The 17,992-nt window shown below is 41.0% G+C and overlaps 1 protein-coding gene across 10 annotated transcripts in view; it reads right to left on the reverse strand.

The window, feature by feature from the left end:
• The window catches only part of LOC106584184 (CMP-N-acetylneuraminate-beta-1,4-galactoside alpha-2,3-sialyltransferase), a 100,335-nt gene extending 86,121 nt beyond the window's left edge, over positions 1–14,214 (reverse strand). For 7 of the 10 annotated variants that reach the window (XR_006761462.1, XM_014169171.2, XM_014169168.2 and 4 more), the window contains exons 1-2: positions 13,994–14,214; positions 9,912–10,038 (exon numbers count right to left, since the gene is read on the reverse strand). Coding sequence is in view for 7 of the 10 variants with exons in the window: in XM_014169171.2 (XP_014024646.1) it covers positions 9,912–10,029 (118 nt within the window). In the remaining 3 variants the exon portion in view is untranslated. The remainder of the gene's footprint in view (positions 1–9,911; positions 10,039–13,993) is intronic. The other 3 variants (XM_045705919.1, XM_045705917.1, XM_045705915.1) reach the window with 1 other exon arrangement.
• Between the last annotated feature and the right edge of the window lie 3,778 nt (positions 14,215–17,992).

The following is a 17,992-nucleotide window of genomic DNA, read 5'->3' on the forward strand; positions in this document are numbered from 1 at the left end:
GACTAGCTGTCTGAATCGCCGTGTCTCCAGCCCACCTAGCTACTCACTGGACCCCTATGATCACTCAGCTACGCATGCCTCTCCTAATGTCAATATGCCTTGTCCATTGCTGTTTTGGTTAGTGGTTATTGTCTGATCTCACTGTAGAGCCTCTAGCCCTGCTCAATATGCCTTAGCTAACCCTTTAGTTCCACCTTCCACACATGAGGTGACCTCACCTGGTTTAAATGATGTTTCTAGACACAATATCTCTCTCATCGTCACTCAATGCCTAGGTTTACCTCCACTGTATTCACATCCTACCATACCTTTGTCTGTACATTATGCCTTGAATCTATTCTACCGTGCCCAGAAACCTGCTCCTTTAACTCTCTGTTCCGAACGTACTAGACGACCAGTTCTTATAGCCTTTAGCCGTACCCTTAACCTACTCCTCCTCTGTTCCTCTGGTGATGTAGAGGTTAATCCAGGCCCTGCAATGCCTAGCTCCACTCCCATTCCCCAGGCGCTCTCATTGGTTGATGTCTGTAACCTTAACCTGTTAGGGCTAGGGGGCAGCATTTGCACGTCTGGATAAAAAAAATGTACCCGATTTAATCTGGTTACTAATCCTACCCAGTAACTAGAATATGCATATACTTATTATATATGGATAGAAAACACTCTAAAGTTTCTAAAACTGTTTGAATGGTGTCTGTGAGTATAACAGAACTCATTTGGCAGGCAAAACCCTGAGACATTTTCTGACAGGAAGTGGATACCTGATGTGTTGTATTGACTTTAAACCTATCCCATTGAAAAACACAGGGGCTGAGGAATATTTTGGCACTTCCTATTGCTTCCACTAGATGTCACCAGCCTTTACAAAGTGTTTTGAGTCTTCTGGAGGGAGATCTGACCGAACAAGAGCCATGGAACGATGATGTCCCATTAGACACCTGGCGCGCGAGTTCATGTTGGGTACCCTCGTTCCAATACGTTATAAAAGAGTATGCATTCGTCCACCTTGAATATTATTCATGTTCTGGTTAAAAAAGGCCCTAATGATTTATGCTATACAACGTTTGACATGTTTGAACGAACGTAAATATATTTTTTCCCCTTGTTCATGACGAGAAGTCCGGCTGGCTTAGATCATGTGCTAACAAGACGGAGATTTTTGGACATAAATGATGAGCTTTTTTGAACAAAACTACATTCGTTATGGACCTGTGATACCTAGAAGTGACATCTGATGAAGAGAATCAAAGGTAATGGATTATTTACATAGTATTTTCGATTTTAGATCTCCCCAACATGACGTCTAGTCTGTATCGCAACGCGTATTTTTCTGGGCGCAGTGCTCAGATTATTGCAAAGTGTGATTTCCCAGTAAGGTTATTTTTAAATCTGGCAAGTTGATTGCGTTCAAGAGATGTAAATCTATAATTCTTTAAATGACAATATAATATTTTACCAATGTTTTCTAATTTTAATTATTTAATTTGTGACGCTGACTTGACTGCCGGTTATTGGAGGGAAACGATTTCCTCAACATCAATGCCATAGTAAAACGCTGTTTTTGGATATAAATATGAACTTGCTAGAACTAAAAATGCATGCATTGTCTAACATAATGTCCTAGGAGTGTCATCTGATGGAGATTGTAAAAGGTTAGTGCATCATTTTAGCTGGTTTTATGGTTTTGGTGACCCTGTCTTTGACTTGACAAAACATTACACACAACTCTTGTAAATGTACTGTCCTAACATACTCTAAATTTATGCTTTCGCCGTAAAACCTTTTTGAAATCGTAAAACGTGGTTAGATTAAGGAGATGTTTATCTTTCAAAGGGTGTAAAATAGTTTGAATTTTGACATTTATTTGGATTCAAATTTGCCGCTCTTGAAATGCACCTGCTGTTGATGGAGTGCACCACGGGTGGCACGCTAGCGTCCCACCTAGCCCATAGAGGTTAAAAGCCTTAGTTTCATGCATGTTAACATTAGAAGCCTCCTCCCAAAGTTTGTTTTATTCACTTCTTTAGCACACTCTGCCAACCCGGATGTCCTAGCCGTGTCTGAATCCTGGCTTGGGAAAAAAAACAAAACCCCTGAAATTTTCATCCCTAACTATAACATTTTCCAACAAGATATAACTGCCAAAGGGGGCGGAGTTGCAATCTACTGCAGAGATAGCCTGCAGAGTTCTGTCTTACTATCCAGGACTGTGCCCAAACAATTTGCAATTCTACTTTTAAAAATCCACCTTTCCAGAAACAAGTCTCTCACCGTTGTCGCTTGCTATAGACCACCTTCTGGCCCCAGCTGTGCCCTGGACACCATATGTGAATTGATTGCCCCCATCTATCTTCAGAGCTCGTGCTGTTAGGTGACCTAAACTGGGACATGCTTAACACCCCAGCCATCCTACAATCTAAGCTTGATGCCCTCAATCTCACATAAATTATCAATGAACCTACCAGGTACAAACCCAAATCCGTAAACACGGGCACCCTCACAGATATCATCCTAACCAACCTGCCCTCCAAATACTGTCTTCAACCAGGATCTCAGCAATCACTGCCTCATTGCCTGCGTCCGTAACGGGTCTGCGGTCAAACAACCACCCATCATCACTGTCAAACGCTCCACAAAACACTTCAGCGAGCAGGCCTTTCTAATCGACCTGGCCTGGGTATCCTGGAAGGATATTGACCACATTCCGTTAGTAGAGTATGCCTGGTTATTCTTTAAAAGTGCTTTCCTCACCATCTTAAATAAGCATGCCCCATTCAAAAAAAACTTAGAACCAGGAACAGATATAGCCCTTGGTTCACTCCAGACCTGACTGCCCTTGACCAGCACAAAAACATCCTGTGGCGTACTGCATTAGCATTGAATAGCCCCCGCGATATGCAACTTTTCAGGGAAGATAGGAACCAATATACACAGGCAGTTAGGAAAACAAAGGCTAGCTTTTTCAAACAGAAATTTGCATTCTGTAGCACAAACTCCAAAAGTTCTGGGACACTGTAAAATCCATGGAGAATAAGAGCACCTCCTCCCAGCTGCCCACTGCACTGAGACTTGAAAACACTGTCACCACCAATAAATCCAAGATAATTGAGAATTTCAATAAGCATTTTTACTACAGCTGGCCATGCTTTCAACCTGGCTACACCTACCCCAGTCAACAGCCCTGCACCCCCACAGCAACTTGCCCAAGCCTCCCCCATTTCTCCTTCACCCAAATCCAGATAGCTGATGTTCTGAAAGAGCTGCAAAATCTGGACCCCTACAAATCAGCCAGGCTAGACAATCTGGACCCTCTCTTTCTAAAATTATCCGTCAAAATTGTTGCAACCCCTATTACTAGCCTGTTCAACCTCTCTTTCGTATCGTCTGAGATTCCCAAAGATTGGAAAGCTGCCGTGGTAATCCCCGTCTTCAAAGGGGACGACACTCTAGACCTAAACTGCTACAGACCTATATATATCCTACCCTGCCTTTCTAAGGTCTTCGAAAGCCAAGTTAACAAACAGATCACTGACCATTTCGAATCCCATCGTACCTTCTCCGCTATGCAATCTGGTTTCCGAGCTGGTCATGGGTGCACCTCAGCCACGCTAAAGGTCCTAAACGATATCATAACCACCATCGATAAGAGACAATACTGTGCAGCTGTTTTCATCGACCTGGCCAAGGCTTTTGAGGCTTTCAATCACCACATTCTTATCGGCAGACTCAACAGCCTTGGTTTCTCAAATGACTGCCTCGCATGGTTCACCAAATATTTCTCAGACAGAGTTCAGAGTGTCAAATCGGAGGGCCTGTTGTCCGGACCTCTGCCAATCTCTATGGGGGTGCCACAGGGTTCAATCCTCAGGCCGACTCTTTTCACTGTATGCATCAATGATGTCGCTCTTGCTGCTGGTGATTCTCTGATCCACCTCTACGCAGACGACACCATTCTGTATACTTCTGGCCCATCTTTGGACACTGTGTTAACTAACCTCCAGACGAGCTTCAATGCCATACAGCTCTCCTTCCATGGCCTCCAACTGCTCTTAAATGCAAGTAAAACTAAATGCATGCTCTTCAACCGATCGCTGCCCGCACCTACCCGCCCGTCCAGCATCACTACTCTGGACGGTTCTGACTTAGAAAATGTGGACAACTACAAATACCTAAGTCTCTGGTTAGACTGTAAACTCTCCTTCCAGGCTCATATTAAGCATCTCCAATCCAAAATGAAATCTAGAATTGGCTTCCTATTTCGCAACAAAGCATCCTTCACTCATCCTGCTAAACATACCCTCGTAAAACTGACTATCCTACCAATCCTTGACTTCGGCGATGTCATTTACAAAATAGCCTCCAACACTCTACTCAACAAATTGGATGTAGTCTATCACAGTGCCATCCATTTTGTCACCAAAGCCCCATATACTACCCACCACTGCGACCTGCATGCTCTCGTTGGCTGGCCCTCGCTTCATATTCGTCACCAAACCCACTGGCTCCAGGTCATCTATAAGTCTTTGCTAGGTAAAGCCCTGCCTTATCTGAGCTCACTGGTCACCATAGCGGCACCCACCCGTAGCACACGCTCCAGCAGGTATATTTCACTGGTCACCCCCAAAGCCAATTCCTCCTTTGACTGCCTTTCCTTCCAGTTCTCTGCTGCCAATGACTGGAACGAACTGCAAAAATCACTGAAGCTGGAGACTCATATCTCCCTCACTAACTTTAAGCAACAGCTGTCAGAGCAGTTCACAGATCACTGCACCTGTACGTAGCCCATCTGTAAATAGCCCATCCAACTACCTCATCCCCATACTGTTATTTATTTATTTAGCTCCTTTGCACCCCAGTGTCTCTACTTGCACACTCATTTTCTGCACATCTATCACTCCAGTGTTTAATTGCTATATATTATACATTATTTCGCCACTATGGCCTATTTATTGCCTTACCTCCCTTATCTTTCCTCATTTGCACACAATGTATATGGACTTTTTATATTGTATTATTGACTGTATGTTTGTTTATTCCATGTGTAACACTGTGTTGTTTGTGTCGCACTGCTTTGTTTTATCTTGGCCAGGTCGCAGTTGTAAATGAGAACATGTTCTCAACTAGCCTACCTGGTTAAATAAAGGTGAAATACATTTTTTAAAATAAACAGGTGAAAGAAGGCAAACATTGCCCTCTACCACTAAAAGTATCAACTAGTTACTTTACAAGTTACCTCGTCCACAGGCTATTGTGCCCAGCACATGTAAGCCTGGGAAATCAACGATTCAAAGTTGGCCTTAAGCCGATTTAAGCCAATGCCTATGCGCCGGTAGTAACTCCCAGTCTTGCTGTATTGGCTACTGAAGGCCAAGTTTGACGCATTGGTCCACCAGACTCTTCACACATTTGGGTAGAAGTGTCTGGGAACAAGATTACTGTACAAGAAAGACACCCAAGTTGTGTTCAGTGGAGCACACCATAGCAAAATATTTTGCAACCGTTTTTTAAACCCCGGCAACACATGCAATTGAATGCTTTAGTGAATCAAGTTGAATCTGTGAGAAGCTAGATGTCTAATGCTTGTATACAAAAGCGCTTGTCTTTATGCTATGAAAGAGTAGGGCAGACACAATATCGCATGAAAAAATTATTCAAGCTTTCCATCACAAATTAAAGACACAAAATAATGGTTGTGCAAATAATAGATAGAGAAGTAGAGGCACCAGTTTTAGCTGGTTCCAACATCACTACATGGTGTGATAAAACATGTCCGTTTATTGCTAATGACAATAAACAAACAGCCTTTGGAGATTCAAAATCCTTCTGGGGACAAAATACACAACTGAAAAGGACAGAGTATATAGAGTATAGTTGCATCAAATAAATTGATTGATAATCCATTAGTATCATGTCACAGCATTTGTTCAAATATACTGCAGTTTTGCAACTCCAACGTATTAAGTAGCCTACATGGCCCTTTTGTCCGGTTTTTGGTTTCAAGGTGTTTCAGATGAGCCCACCACTGCAATCTCAATCTGCGATGCAGCCTATTTACATATGCACATGCCTGATGTAGTATTAGTATTTCATATTTTATTGGGATGCCCAATTAGCTACTCTTCCTGGGGTCGAAACAGGAAAGAAAACACAACAAATAAAACGCATAAAATAAATCATACACTGGGTGTACAAAACATTAGGAACCGCTCTTTCCATGACAGACTGACCAGGTGCATCTAGGTGAAAGCTATGATCCCTTATTGACGTCACTTGTTAAATCCACTTCAATCAGTGTAGAGGATGGGGAGCAGAAAGGTTAATGATGGATTTTTAAACCTGGAGACAATTGAGACATGGATTGTGTATGTGTTCGATTCAGAGGGTGAATGGGCAAGGCAAAAGATTTACAGTGCATTCAGAAAGCATTCAGACCCCTTGACTTTTTCCACATTTTGTTACATTACAGCCTTATTCTAAAACGGAATAAATACATGTTTTTCCTCATCAATCTATAGACAAAACCCCATAATGACAAAGTGAAAACAGGTTTTTAGAAATGTTTGCAAATATATTAAAAGTAAAAAACAGATACCTTATTTGCACAAGTATTCAGACCCTTTGCTATTTGCACAAGTATTCAGACCCTTTGAGCTCAGGTCAATCCTGTTTCCATTGATCATCCTTGAGATGTTTCTACAACTTTATTGGAGTCCACCTGTGGTAAATTCAATTGATTGGACATGATTTGGAAAGGCACACACCTGTCTATATAAGGTCCAACAGTTGACAGTGCATGTCAGAGCAAAAACCAAGCCACGAGGTCAAAGGATTTGCCCGTAGAGCTCCGAGACAGGATTGTGTCGAGGTACAGATCTGGGAGAGAGTACAAAAAATGTCTGCAGCATTGAAGGTCCCCAAGATTCTTAAATGGAAGGAGTTTTGAACCACCAAGACTCTTCCTAGAGCTGGCCCCCCGGCCAAACTGAGCAATCGGGGAGAAGGGTCTTGGTCAGGGAGGTGACCAAAAACCAGATGGTCACTCTGACAGAGCTCCAGAGTTCCTCTGTGGAGATGGGAAGATTTTCCCATCTCCACAGAGGAACTCTGGAGCTCTGTCAGAAGGACAACATTCTCTGCAGCACTCTACCAATCAGGCCTTTATAGTAGAGTGGCCAGAGGGAAGCCAGTCCTCAGTAAAAGGCACATGACAGCCCACTTAGAGTTTGCCAAAAGGCACCTAAAGGACTCTCAGACCATGAGAAATAAGATTATCTGGTCTGATGAAACCAAAATTCTACTCTTTGGCCTGAATGCCAAGCATCACGTCTGGAGGAGACTTGGCACCATCCCTACGGTGAAGCATGGTGGTGGCAGCATCATGTTGTGGGGATGTTTTTCAGCGGCAGGGACTGGGAGACTAGTCAGGATCGAGGGAAAAATGAATGGAGCAAAGTACATAGAGATCCTTGATGAAAACCTGCTACAGAGGGCTCAGGACCTCAGACTGGGGCGAAGGTTCACCTTCCAGCAGGACAACGACCCTAAGCATACAGCCAAGACAATGCAGAACTGACTTTGAGACAAGTCTCAATGTCCTTTAGTGGCCCAGCCAGAGCCCGGACTTGAATCCGATGGAACATCTTTGGAGAGACCTCAGAATAGCTGTGCAGCGACGCTCCCCCTCCAACCTGACAGAGCTCGAAAGGATCTGCAGAGAAGAATGGGAGAAACTCCTCAAATACAGGTGTGCCAAGCTTGTAGCATTATACCCAAGAAGACTCAAGGCTGTAACCACTGCCAAAGGTGCTTAAACAAATTACTGAGTAAAGGGTCTGAATACTTATGTAAATGTGATATGTTTTTTATTTTTAATACATTTGGTTTTATCTGGTTTTATTGCTAGCTTGAGTTACCTGGGGTGGCAGAGAGTTCCATATAGTCATGGCTCTATTTAATACTGTGTGTTTCCCAGCCTCTGTTCTGGACCTGGGGACTGTGAAGAGACCTCTGGCTGCATGTCGTGTGTGGTACCGATGAGTGTCCGAACTGTTTGACAACTGCTTCAACAGAAATTCAGTACCGTTAACCCATCAACACCTTGCACAAAGACCAATAGCGATGCAGTCAATCTCTCCTCAACCCTGAGGAGAGATTGACAGGCATACCACTGACATTCGCCCTCCGTGTACATCTAAGTGCAATACATGTTGCTCTGTTCTGGACCAACTGCAATTTTCCTATGTCCTTCTTTGCCGCACATGACCAGACAACTGGGCAGTAGTCTAGGTGCGACAAAACTAAGGCCTGTAGGACCTGCCTGGTTGATTTAGATGCCAAGAAAGCAGAACAATGCCTTATCATGGACAGACCTCTTCGCATTTTAGCAACCATTGAGTCTATATGTTTTGACCATGACAGCTTGCTATCTAGGGTTACACATAGCAGTTTAGTCTCCTCAACTTGCTCAATCGTCACATTATTAAGTAATAGATCAAGATTAGGTTTAGGGTTGAGTGAGTGATTTGTCCCGAAAACTATGCTTTTAGTTTTTTAGATATTTAGCACCAGCCTATTGCTAGTTACCCATTCTAAAACTGACTGGAGCTCTATGTTAAGGGTGTCAGTTACTTATTTTACTGTCTTAGCTTACGTGTATACGGTTGAATTGTCAGAGTACATAGACACACAGGCTTTATTCAAGGTCAGTGAAAGTTCATTAGTAAAAACAGAAAACAATAATTACCCAAGCCAGCTGCCCTTGTGGTTCACCACACTCGGGTAACTGTCAATCCATAAGGCAGAGGATGTAAACCCATAACGCCTACGTTTTTTTCACCAAGAGGTTATGATCGATGATATCAAAAGCTGCACTGAATACTAACAAAACAGCTCCCACAATCTTCTTATCATTTTCTTTCAGCCAATCATCAGGAATTTGTGTCAGTGCCGAGCATGTTGAGTGCCCTTCCCTATAAGCATGCTGAAAGTCTGTTTTTTATTTGTTTTCTGTAAAATAGCACTGTTTTTGGTCATACACGATTTTTTTCCAAAAGTTTGCTAAGCATTGGTAACAGGCTGATTGGTCGGCTGTCTGAACCATTACGGGCGCTTTGGTATTCTTGGATAGTGGAAAGATCTTTGCCTCCATGTGTGATGGCACACACTATCTTCTAGGCCTACATTGAAGATGTGGCAAACAGGAGTCACAATGTATCCCGCTACCAACTTCAGCAATTTACCATTCAGGTCGTCAGTACCAGGTGGTGTGTCCTTATTTAGAGATAGCAACAATATTTTCACCTCTCCCACACCAACTTTGCAGAACTCAAAATTACAGTTGCTTGACTTTCATTATTTGGTCCGTTATGCATGAATATAAAGGCTCAGCATTTGTTGCTCGCATGTCATACCTCAGTTTGCAAATCTTGTCAACAAAAAAATGATATTCAGGTGGTTGGCAATATCAAAGGGTTTTGTTACGAACAAGCCATCTACCTCAATGAAGGATGAAGCCGAGTTCGCTTTTTTTGCCTAGAATTTCATTTAAGGTACTCCAGAGCTTTTTACTATCAGGCTTTATATAATTTCTTTGTTCTATAGTGTAGTTTATTTTTATTTCGTTTAGTTACGTGATTTCTGAATTTATTGAATGTACAGTACATCTTTCAGTTCCATGTTTCCTTAGTTGCCTTAGTCTATTAGCGCCCCCTTCTGGTAAGAAGTAGTATACACAAAACATGTTGCTACAATGACAGGAAACATTATGCTGGGTGGGGGTGGGAGCAAAGCTTGGTGCATCATACTCATTATAAACATGTTTGGCATGACAATGAGTAACAATGATTTGACATGATAGCACAAACAGACTGGCACTCAGTCTAGGACATGGGTAGTTGCTATACTGTACTTACGTGATTTATGTCCCCAGCCCCAGGGGTGCAGTCTCCCAGAGGAGTAGTAGAGGAAGCCCAGGACCACCATGGGACAAAGCGCCAGGAGCAGGTGACGGGTTGGCTTCATGATTCTCATCACCTCCTACTGTACATGGCACCATCCACATTGTAGGTGAAGGAGATTGATTGTTATCAGGATAAATTCAATTTCAAAATGCATGGATATTTTTGTTTGAATAGGAAAGAGTAGTATAGAATATAATAGCATAGAATATGATACAATCCAAAATATGGAATTACAATGCACTTTTTATAGAATAGTGTCAAAATAATAGAATAGAACAGGGTAGAATAGCAGCAGGTTTGGTTCATTGATTGCGCAGAACTTCAACCGCACCCCTAACTGAGGAACAATCTGTTCTCTAATATCGAGGCTGGGATTGAGTTTTGAGAACTGGTTGTGAGATGTGCTAGCAACAACAATCAGTTGATACTTGTAAAAATGTAAATTGTGAAGACTCTTATCTGTACCTATGTTTATCCTGTACAACAACGGTCCTTCCACATAGTGTTCATATTCATACTTTTAATATATATTTTTTTTAATCGAATAAGTTACAACCACCGACTTTTTCATCGTTTGTGTTTAGGAAAAAGTCGCTGGTTGTATTCCATAAAATATTTTATCAAAAGTACGATGGGCCGCAGTTGCAGGTAAGCGTTTTCTGAATTGGCATTTTTAAAAGTATCGACTCATTACTTAATGTTGTTGCTAGCAAATCGCTCGACCACTTATCAAAACTCAACTCGGCCTCGATTTAAGTGAACGGAGTTGAGCGTTCCTCGCTGCCTTAGCACCACCTGGCCTGTGCGCCAGGGGCATCGCCAGAATTTCATAACAATCGGGGCTCAGTCTTGAAGACCAGGGCTAAGGGGCTGCTGGGTCCGAGGAAAAAAAGTGCCTTTTCTAAAATAATTTCCTGTAATTCTACGTAATTTTACATGAATGGAGACATTACAATAATATGTTTTTTTTATACCACACAAATGATCAAAATGACAAGCTACTCTGACATGTACATACTGAGATCAATAAAACAAATGTCTTAAATGCAACCAATAGCATAGGCCAATGAATATAGTGGATAGGCCTACACAGATTTTAGGCCTATAATATGAGGAGGAAATTATAGTCCACCAACTTTCCAGTGGCACTAACCTATACAAACAGATTTTTCCCCCAGCAATTGTATTTTGAAATATTGCGAAATACCTTCTAGCTGCTGCCTGCTGTTCATTGAAAGCCACACATCAACAATCAACTGTTTTGTATTTGTTGTGCGGGCTGCCCAACTGATTGTTTCCCGACAGTAGACTAGGCTATGCTCTCATAATGTGACAAAACATAATTTACAGCTATTTAAAAAAATATATATATATAAGTATATATATATATATATAAGTCATTCACGATTGATATATATATATAAGTAACCCACTTATATATATCGATCCTCTGTAGCTAAATTATGCTGGTGTAGTATTTTCAATTAATTTAATTAATTCAATCTATTTTTTATAGAGTCAGGAGTAATTATAATTTGGCAAATCCAGCACCCCTTCCCTCATCGCTGTTTTCTGCCATGAGCGATGCTCTCCCCAATGCCAATTAATAAACACTTATTATTAATTCAATCGATTGTGGTCAGTAACCACATATGGGTTACTGTGTAGGTTGGCTTACTGTTACAATAATATATCAGCAAGTAGCCTCGCTTACACTTACAGGAGAATACATTTAGTAAGTCAATGAAGCCAATAGTGGTTTCAGCTACATTGTTATGGAAACGATGTAGGACTCATTAACATTTTAAACAATACAAACATATGTCAAATGACTTGAATAGCCTATGTGAAAAGTGTACAAATGTGTATTCGCATCAGTAGGCTAAGCGACTGAAATGCATCAGAAAAGTATTGGAAAGTTCAGGAAAACATCAGGGATGCTCATCAGGTAATGTGTGTGTGTGTGTGTGTGTGTGTGTGTGTGTGTGTGTGTGTGTGTGTGTGTGTGTGTGTGGTGTGGACAAAATCGCTTTCAATTGCCAGACTAATGATCATGAGCACTCACCTCGATTTAGCTAACATTTCCCAGCCTAATTGTGACCAAATATCCAAACGGAGATTCAGTTAAAACAAAAATCGGACATTGATTGATTTATCTATCCATATCTGTTTTAATTTTTTATTTATCAAGATGAGTTCCCATGCTTGTCTCAAATAAGTGCAATGACGCTGTCCTAATCAAAATGGTGCTGGAATGATCAGTTGACCACACACGGCAATTGCTTTACATTTATTATAACCAGTGGTGTAGTGCCAATTTTTTAATAGATAAAAACTTTTTTTTTTTTTAAACGTTATTAGCCATAATTTCTGAATGAAAGTTGACATGAAGCCTATGTATAAAATCATTTTAGAATATACATACAATGTACCAGCCTAATTGCATGATTGCCTATGCCGACACATACTGTAAGTGGCTAAAGGAAAATGTCATATTTAAAAAAATCCTAAAACCCCAAATTAGGACTACCTTATTATAAATTAGGCCATCATCACTGTCAATCGTGAATGATAATTCTTCACGTTTTACAGGTGATACAAGTCAGTTTCATGGGAATATGCATTTTCATCTTGAATGATGTAAGGGTGGCTAACCACTAGCGGTTCTGGGGGGTGGGGGGTGGGGGCAGTGCCCCTGTGACAACAATTTTGGACCCCCTTGTGGAGTATGAAATCATTTTTACATAACAAATTTTTGCTATTGTTCTTTTTTTACATCCGTTATTAGACAGTGGCAACACGAACACTAATTTAACCCACACATTTTCTAGAGGGACGGCTTTAGGCGGAACACAACAGTATCGTACAACATGCATCTGCATAATGACCATGGTCTTTTGCCTGCTAATGCCTGCAATGCAGTGAAGAAAACGATATGACAACAATAACGTCTAATGTAACTGGCCCCTCTAACAGTACAACTGGCCCCAGCTTGCCCCCCCCCCCCAGTTGAAATGGTCTAGAACCACCACTGTGGCTAACCAGCTGAACTAATCGAATTTTAGAGCCAATGGAGTTAAACTCTGTCATCGAATGAGAAAAACAATTCAACATTTCAGCACAATCAGCCTAAATTACATGGTGTTTTTGGTATAATAGTAGTCTGATATTATCATGCTATTATGTTTATGTAAAATACTAATTAATAATTAAGTGATCTTGCGAGACATAGCACTATTATGAAAAGTGGCGAAGCGTCGCTCTGCTGCGCACCAGCAGCACTACACCCCTGATTATAACCGTTGGATGACTTTGGGAGTTTAAAACATAGACCTTGATGAAAAGGTACTGTGTGTCAACTAGGCAAATGAGAAAGCCAAAACAAAATCATAGATAGCAAGACTATCTATGGCAACATATATATGGATGTTGCCAAAAGAATGATTGGTAAATGTTGAATTAATATGGAAATGACTAAAAGTAACTCCACTACATGTAACTGTTATTCTTAGTGGAGTTACTTTTAGTCATTTCCATATTAATTCAACATTTACCAATCATTCTTTTGGCAACATCCATATATGTTGCCATAGATAGTCTTGCTATCTATGATTTTGTTTTGGCTTTCTCATTTGCCTACCACAGGTCTATGAAGTAAGTGGCACATTATTTTTTTACACCATTGCAGCAGCGCAAAAGATTCGGGGCTGACCCAAAATCAGCCCAGAAAGCCAGGTCCTGGTGACGTCCATGCTGTGCACCACCATGGTCGTTCTTATTATAGCTCAGTGAGTTAGGTGGCTGTCAGGTATATCTGGACAGCTAAGCCAGCTAGCTAGCCCGACAGCATTGCATAAAGTGAACAGAAACAAAGCGCAAGACCGAACATGTATTGCCACAGGCTTGTCGATATGTTAAATACCGGTATCTACTTTACATTCTATCACATTCTACTATTTAAGCAATGAAGCATGGCTGGTCACAGTACAGAAGCTAGCTAGCGCTATGCTAACGGTCACCTTTTGTGTCCTTACCGTTTCTTTGATGATGCGTGTCCCAGAAGTGACTGATAGCTAAGATAAACATTTCGTCTTTATATGCAAGTTAGCTGTCCATCTCCAGCGTCAATTTCAAATTGTTATCCAGCAGCGAGTGTATGTGGAACCCTCCTCAAAAGGTAAATAGCGATCACTGTACAGTTGCACCATCAGCACACACAACACAGTAGACCCAACATTGACAGTGGGAGGGAACATTTCTGATACGCCAAATCAGTGGCACACTGCTACAATGTAGCTAGTTGTGTGGGTGGAAAGAAGTCACGTTGTTGCGACTTGAATGTCAGTGCATTGGATTCAAATAGAAAAGCAGAAATAGGAAATATAATCATACATTCATAAGGCTGTTCAGCACTTTTCATTTTCTTGCCTACATTCAAAAACAATGAGCAATGCTTGCTAAACACAAAAATGACATTCAACCTGTGTGAGAGCAAACCATAAACAGAGCAATATACAACTGCTATTTTTGTAAAGGCTGGGCTAGTGTTATGTAAAGTATTCAGACCCCTTGACTTTTCCCACATTTTGTTACATCACAGCCTTATTCTAAATTGTTTTTTCCCCCTCATCAATCTACACACAATACCACATAATGACAAAGCCAAAACACTTACATTTAAAAAAAAAAAAAGTATCACATTTACATAAGTAATCAGACCCTTTACTGAGTACTTTGTTGAAGCACCTTTGGCAGTGATTACAGCCTCAAGTCATCTTAGGTATGACGCTACAAGCTTGGCACACCTGTATTTAGGGAGTTTCTCCTATTCTTCTCTGCAGATCTGTCAGGTTGGGTGTGAAGTGTCACTGCACAGCTATTTTCAGGTCTCTCCAGAGATGTTCAATCGGGTTCAAGTCTGGGCTCTGGCTGGGCCACTCAATAACATTGAGACTTGTCCCAAAGCCACTCCAGCGTTGTCTTGGCTGTGAGCTTAGGGTTGCTGTCCTGTTGGAAGGGGAACATTCACTCCAGTCTGAGAACCTGCTCCAGAGCGCTCAGGACTTCATCAAGGATCTCTCTATACTTTTCTCCATTCATCTTACCCTCAATCCTGACTAGTCTCCCAGTCCCTGCCACTGAAAAACATCCCCACCGCATGATGCTGCCACCACCATGCTTCACTGTAGGGATGGTGCCAGGTTTCCTCCAGACATGAGGCTAGGCATTCAGGCCAAATAATTGAATCTTGGTTTCATCAAACCGGAGAACCTTGTTTCTCATGGTCTGAGAGTCCTTTAGGTGCCCTTTGGCAAACTCCATGGAGCAAACTGCCTCGACACAATCCTATCTCAGAGCTATACTTACGGCTTGGTTTTTGCTCTGTCAACTGTGGGACCTTATATAGACAGCTGTGTGCCTTTCCAAATCATGTCCAATCAATTGAATTTACCACAGGTGGACTCCAATAAAATTGTAGAAACAGGATGCACCTGAGCTCAATTTTGAGTCTCATAGCAAAGGGTCTTAAATACTTATGTATATAAGGTAGTCTTTTTATTTGTTATAAATTAGAAGAAAAAAATCTAGAAACCTGTTTTAGCTTTGTCATGATTGGGTATTGGCGACCATGGTTGTGCACAGCATGGATGTTACCAGGACCTGTCTTTGGGTCAGCCCCGAATCTTTTGCGCTGCTGCAATGGTGTGACGAAATGTGGAAAAAAGTCTAATGGTCTGAATTTTTCAAATGCACTGTATGACCTTCAAAATGGTATACAGTTCTGTAAAAATTGTTTTATGAATTCAAGCAATGACAGGTTCCTTGAACTTAATCTCAAACGTTCTGTGTAAATCCTGTTTTGGGCTAACCTGTGGGGTTTGCTGGTACAAACACGGGAGAGTCTTCTCTTAGGACAGGAATAATTCAGTTGACCGTTTTACTCCATATGAAGGTAAATGTAATGGTATGAAGTATTATCTTCTAAAACTCTCAAGGTATCCGAAAGTGTGATTATATATACTGCAAATTGTAGTCATAATTGTCATAAGCATGTCAAACATCATTAACCAGTATAATTAAATAGTAATGGAACCATCAACAAATAACACCAATACAGGACATAAGCAAGCCAAAAATTTACTGAAACAAAAATTGTTTACAAAATGCATGAATGATAATATGGAAGAAGTCCAGCGTTCATTTATCACAGACACAGGAAAGAGGTCAATGTTCAAAAGGTCAAACATGAACAGGCCAGGGAATGGTCCCAATGGTACTCTACTCCCTATATAGGGAATAGGGTTCCATTTGGGATGCTGCCAAGATCCCTAGAGTCAACAGTTTATATCTTTCAATAAACTACTTATTATAATAATTACATCTCAGTGTCTTCCTGGCTGTGAATATAGAACATGTATCATTATAAAACAAAGCAATACAGTTATTTTTGATAGAAAAGTAATTTTCCTCGATGTATTATAAGTCATAAGTCTTTCCATACTATTGAATGATGATGATATAAACCTTTTGCTCAGTAGTACTGCTGTGAATGTGGGCCTCTATAACTAACTGTAACCCATACTGTCAGTTCTGTGACTCACACACTCAATTAGGGTCTCAAAATGCTGGGAACTTTCTAAAAATTCCCACGTTTTCCAGAAATCCCAGATTGGGTATACCTAGATTTCCTGCTTATTCCCTCCTGATTCCAGGCATATTTCGACCGGGATTTCTAGAAAACGTGGGAAAATTTTCCAACCCTACACTCAAGACAACAGCAGTTTACAGACAAACAATGAAGACAATCTATATCCTATCCTAATAAGTGCATCATGGTTGATGATCTTGGCCGAGTGAAGATGGGTAGTAGGGGACACACTCCGTATGAACATCTTATAGATGTAGAATTAACAATAATATTTTCAAACATGTTTCCCCCCCCTCACAAAAAAATAGCAAATGGCAGCACACAACTATTAAAATGTCCTCTCAAACTGGACTTAAATAAAAGTGCAATGCACAACTTTCATTAAATGAGTAAAGAACCAACTTGGAAATAAATGGAGAGCCCACAGCAATTCTGAACAGGCTATATCCAATTCATCGCTATAGCAAAAATAGAACATACATCCTAATCGGTTTGAAACCTCTACAGCATTGCAACTGACAAACTGTCTGTATTGCAGAGGTTACTTTCACTTTCTCCAAGCACCATATAATAAATATGCTGGTAAAAAAACCAACTCAAAATGGAAAAAGCTATATTCAACGCATTCCTACAAAATACAATGTATAGGTATGCAGTCAACAGTGTGAATCTGCTAAGAGGAGGCAGTATTAGTTACTAAAATGGCATTGCACCTCCTTGAAATCAAACATAGGTGCAAGTAGCACCATAAAAACTATACTGAACAAAAATATAAAACGCAACATGTAAAGTGTTGGTCCCATGTTTCATGAGCTGAAATAAAAGATTCCCAGAAATGTTCAATATGCACAAAAAGCTTATTTCTCTCAATTTGTGCACAAATTAGTTTACATCCCTGTTAGTGAGCATTTCTCATTTGCTAAGATAATCCATCCACCTTACAGGTATGGGATATCAAGAAGCTGATTAAATGCCACTATCATTACACTGGTGTACCTTGTGCTGGGGATAATAAAAGGCCACTGTAGAATGTGCAGTTTTGTTATGCAACACAATGCCACAGATGTATCAAGTTTTGAGGGAGTGTGCAATTGTCATGTTGACTGCAGGAATATCCACCAGAGCTGTTGCCAGAAAATGTAATGTTCATTTCTCTACCGTAAGCCGCTTCCATCATTTTAGAGAATTTGGCAGTACATCCAACTGGCCTCACAACCGCAGACCACGTGTAACCACGCCAGCCCAGGACCTCCACATCCGGCTTCTTCACCTGCAGGATCGTCTAAGACCAGACACTGGACAGCTGATGAAACTGAGGAGTATTTCTGTCTGTAATAAAGCCCTTTTTTGTTAGAACATTTAATTCTGATTGGCTGGGCCTAGC

Source organism: Salmo salar, chromosome ssa23 (assembly GCF_905237065.1).
Source record: "Salmo salar chromosome ssa23, Ssal_v3.1, whole genome shotgun sequence".
Taxonomy (NCBI): Eukaryota; Metazoa; Chordata; class Actinopteri; order Salmoniformes; family Salmonidae; genus Salmo; species Salmo salar.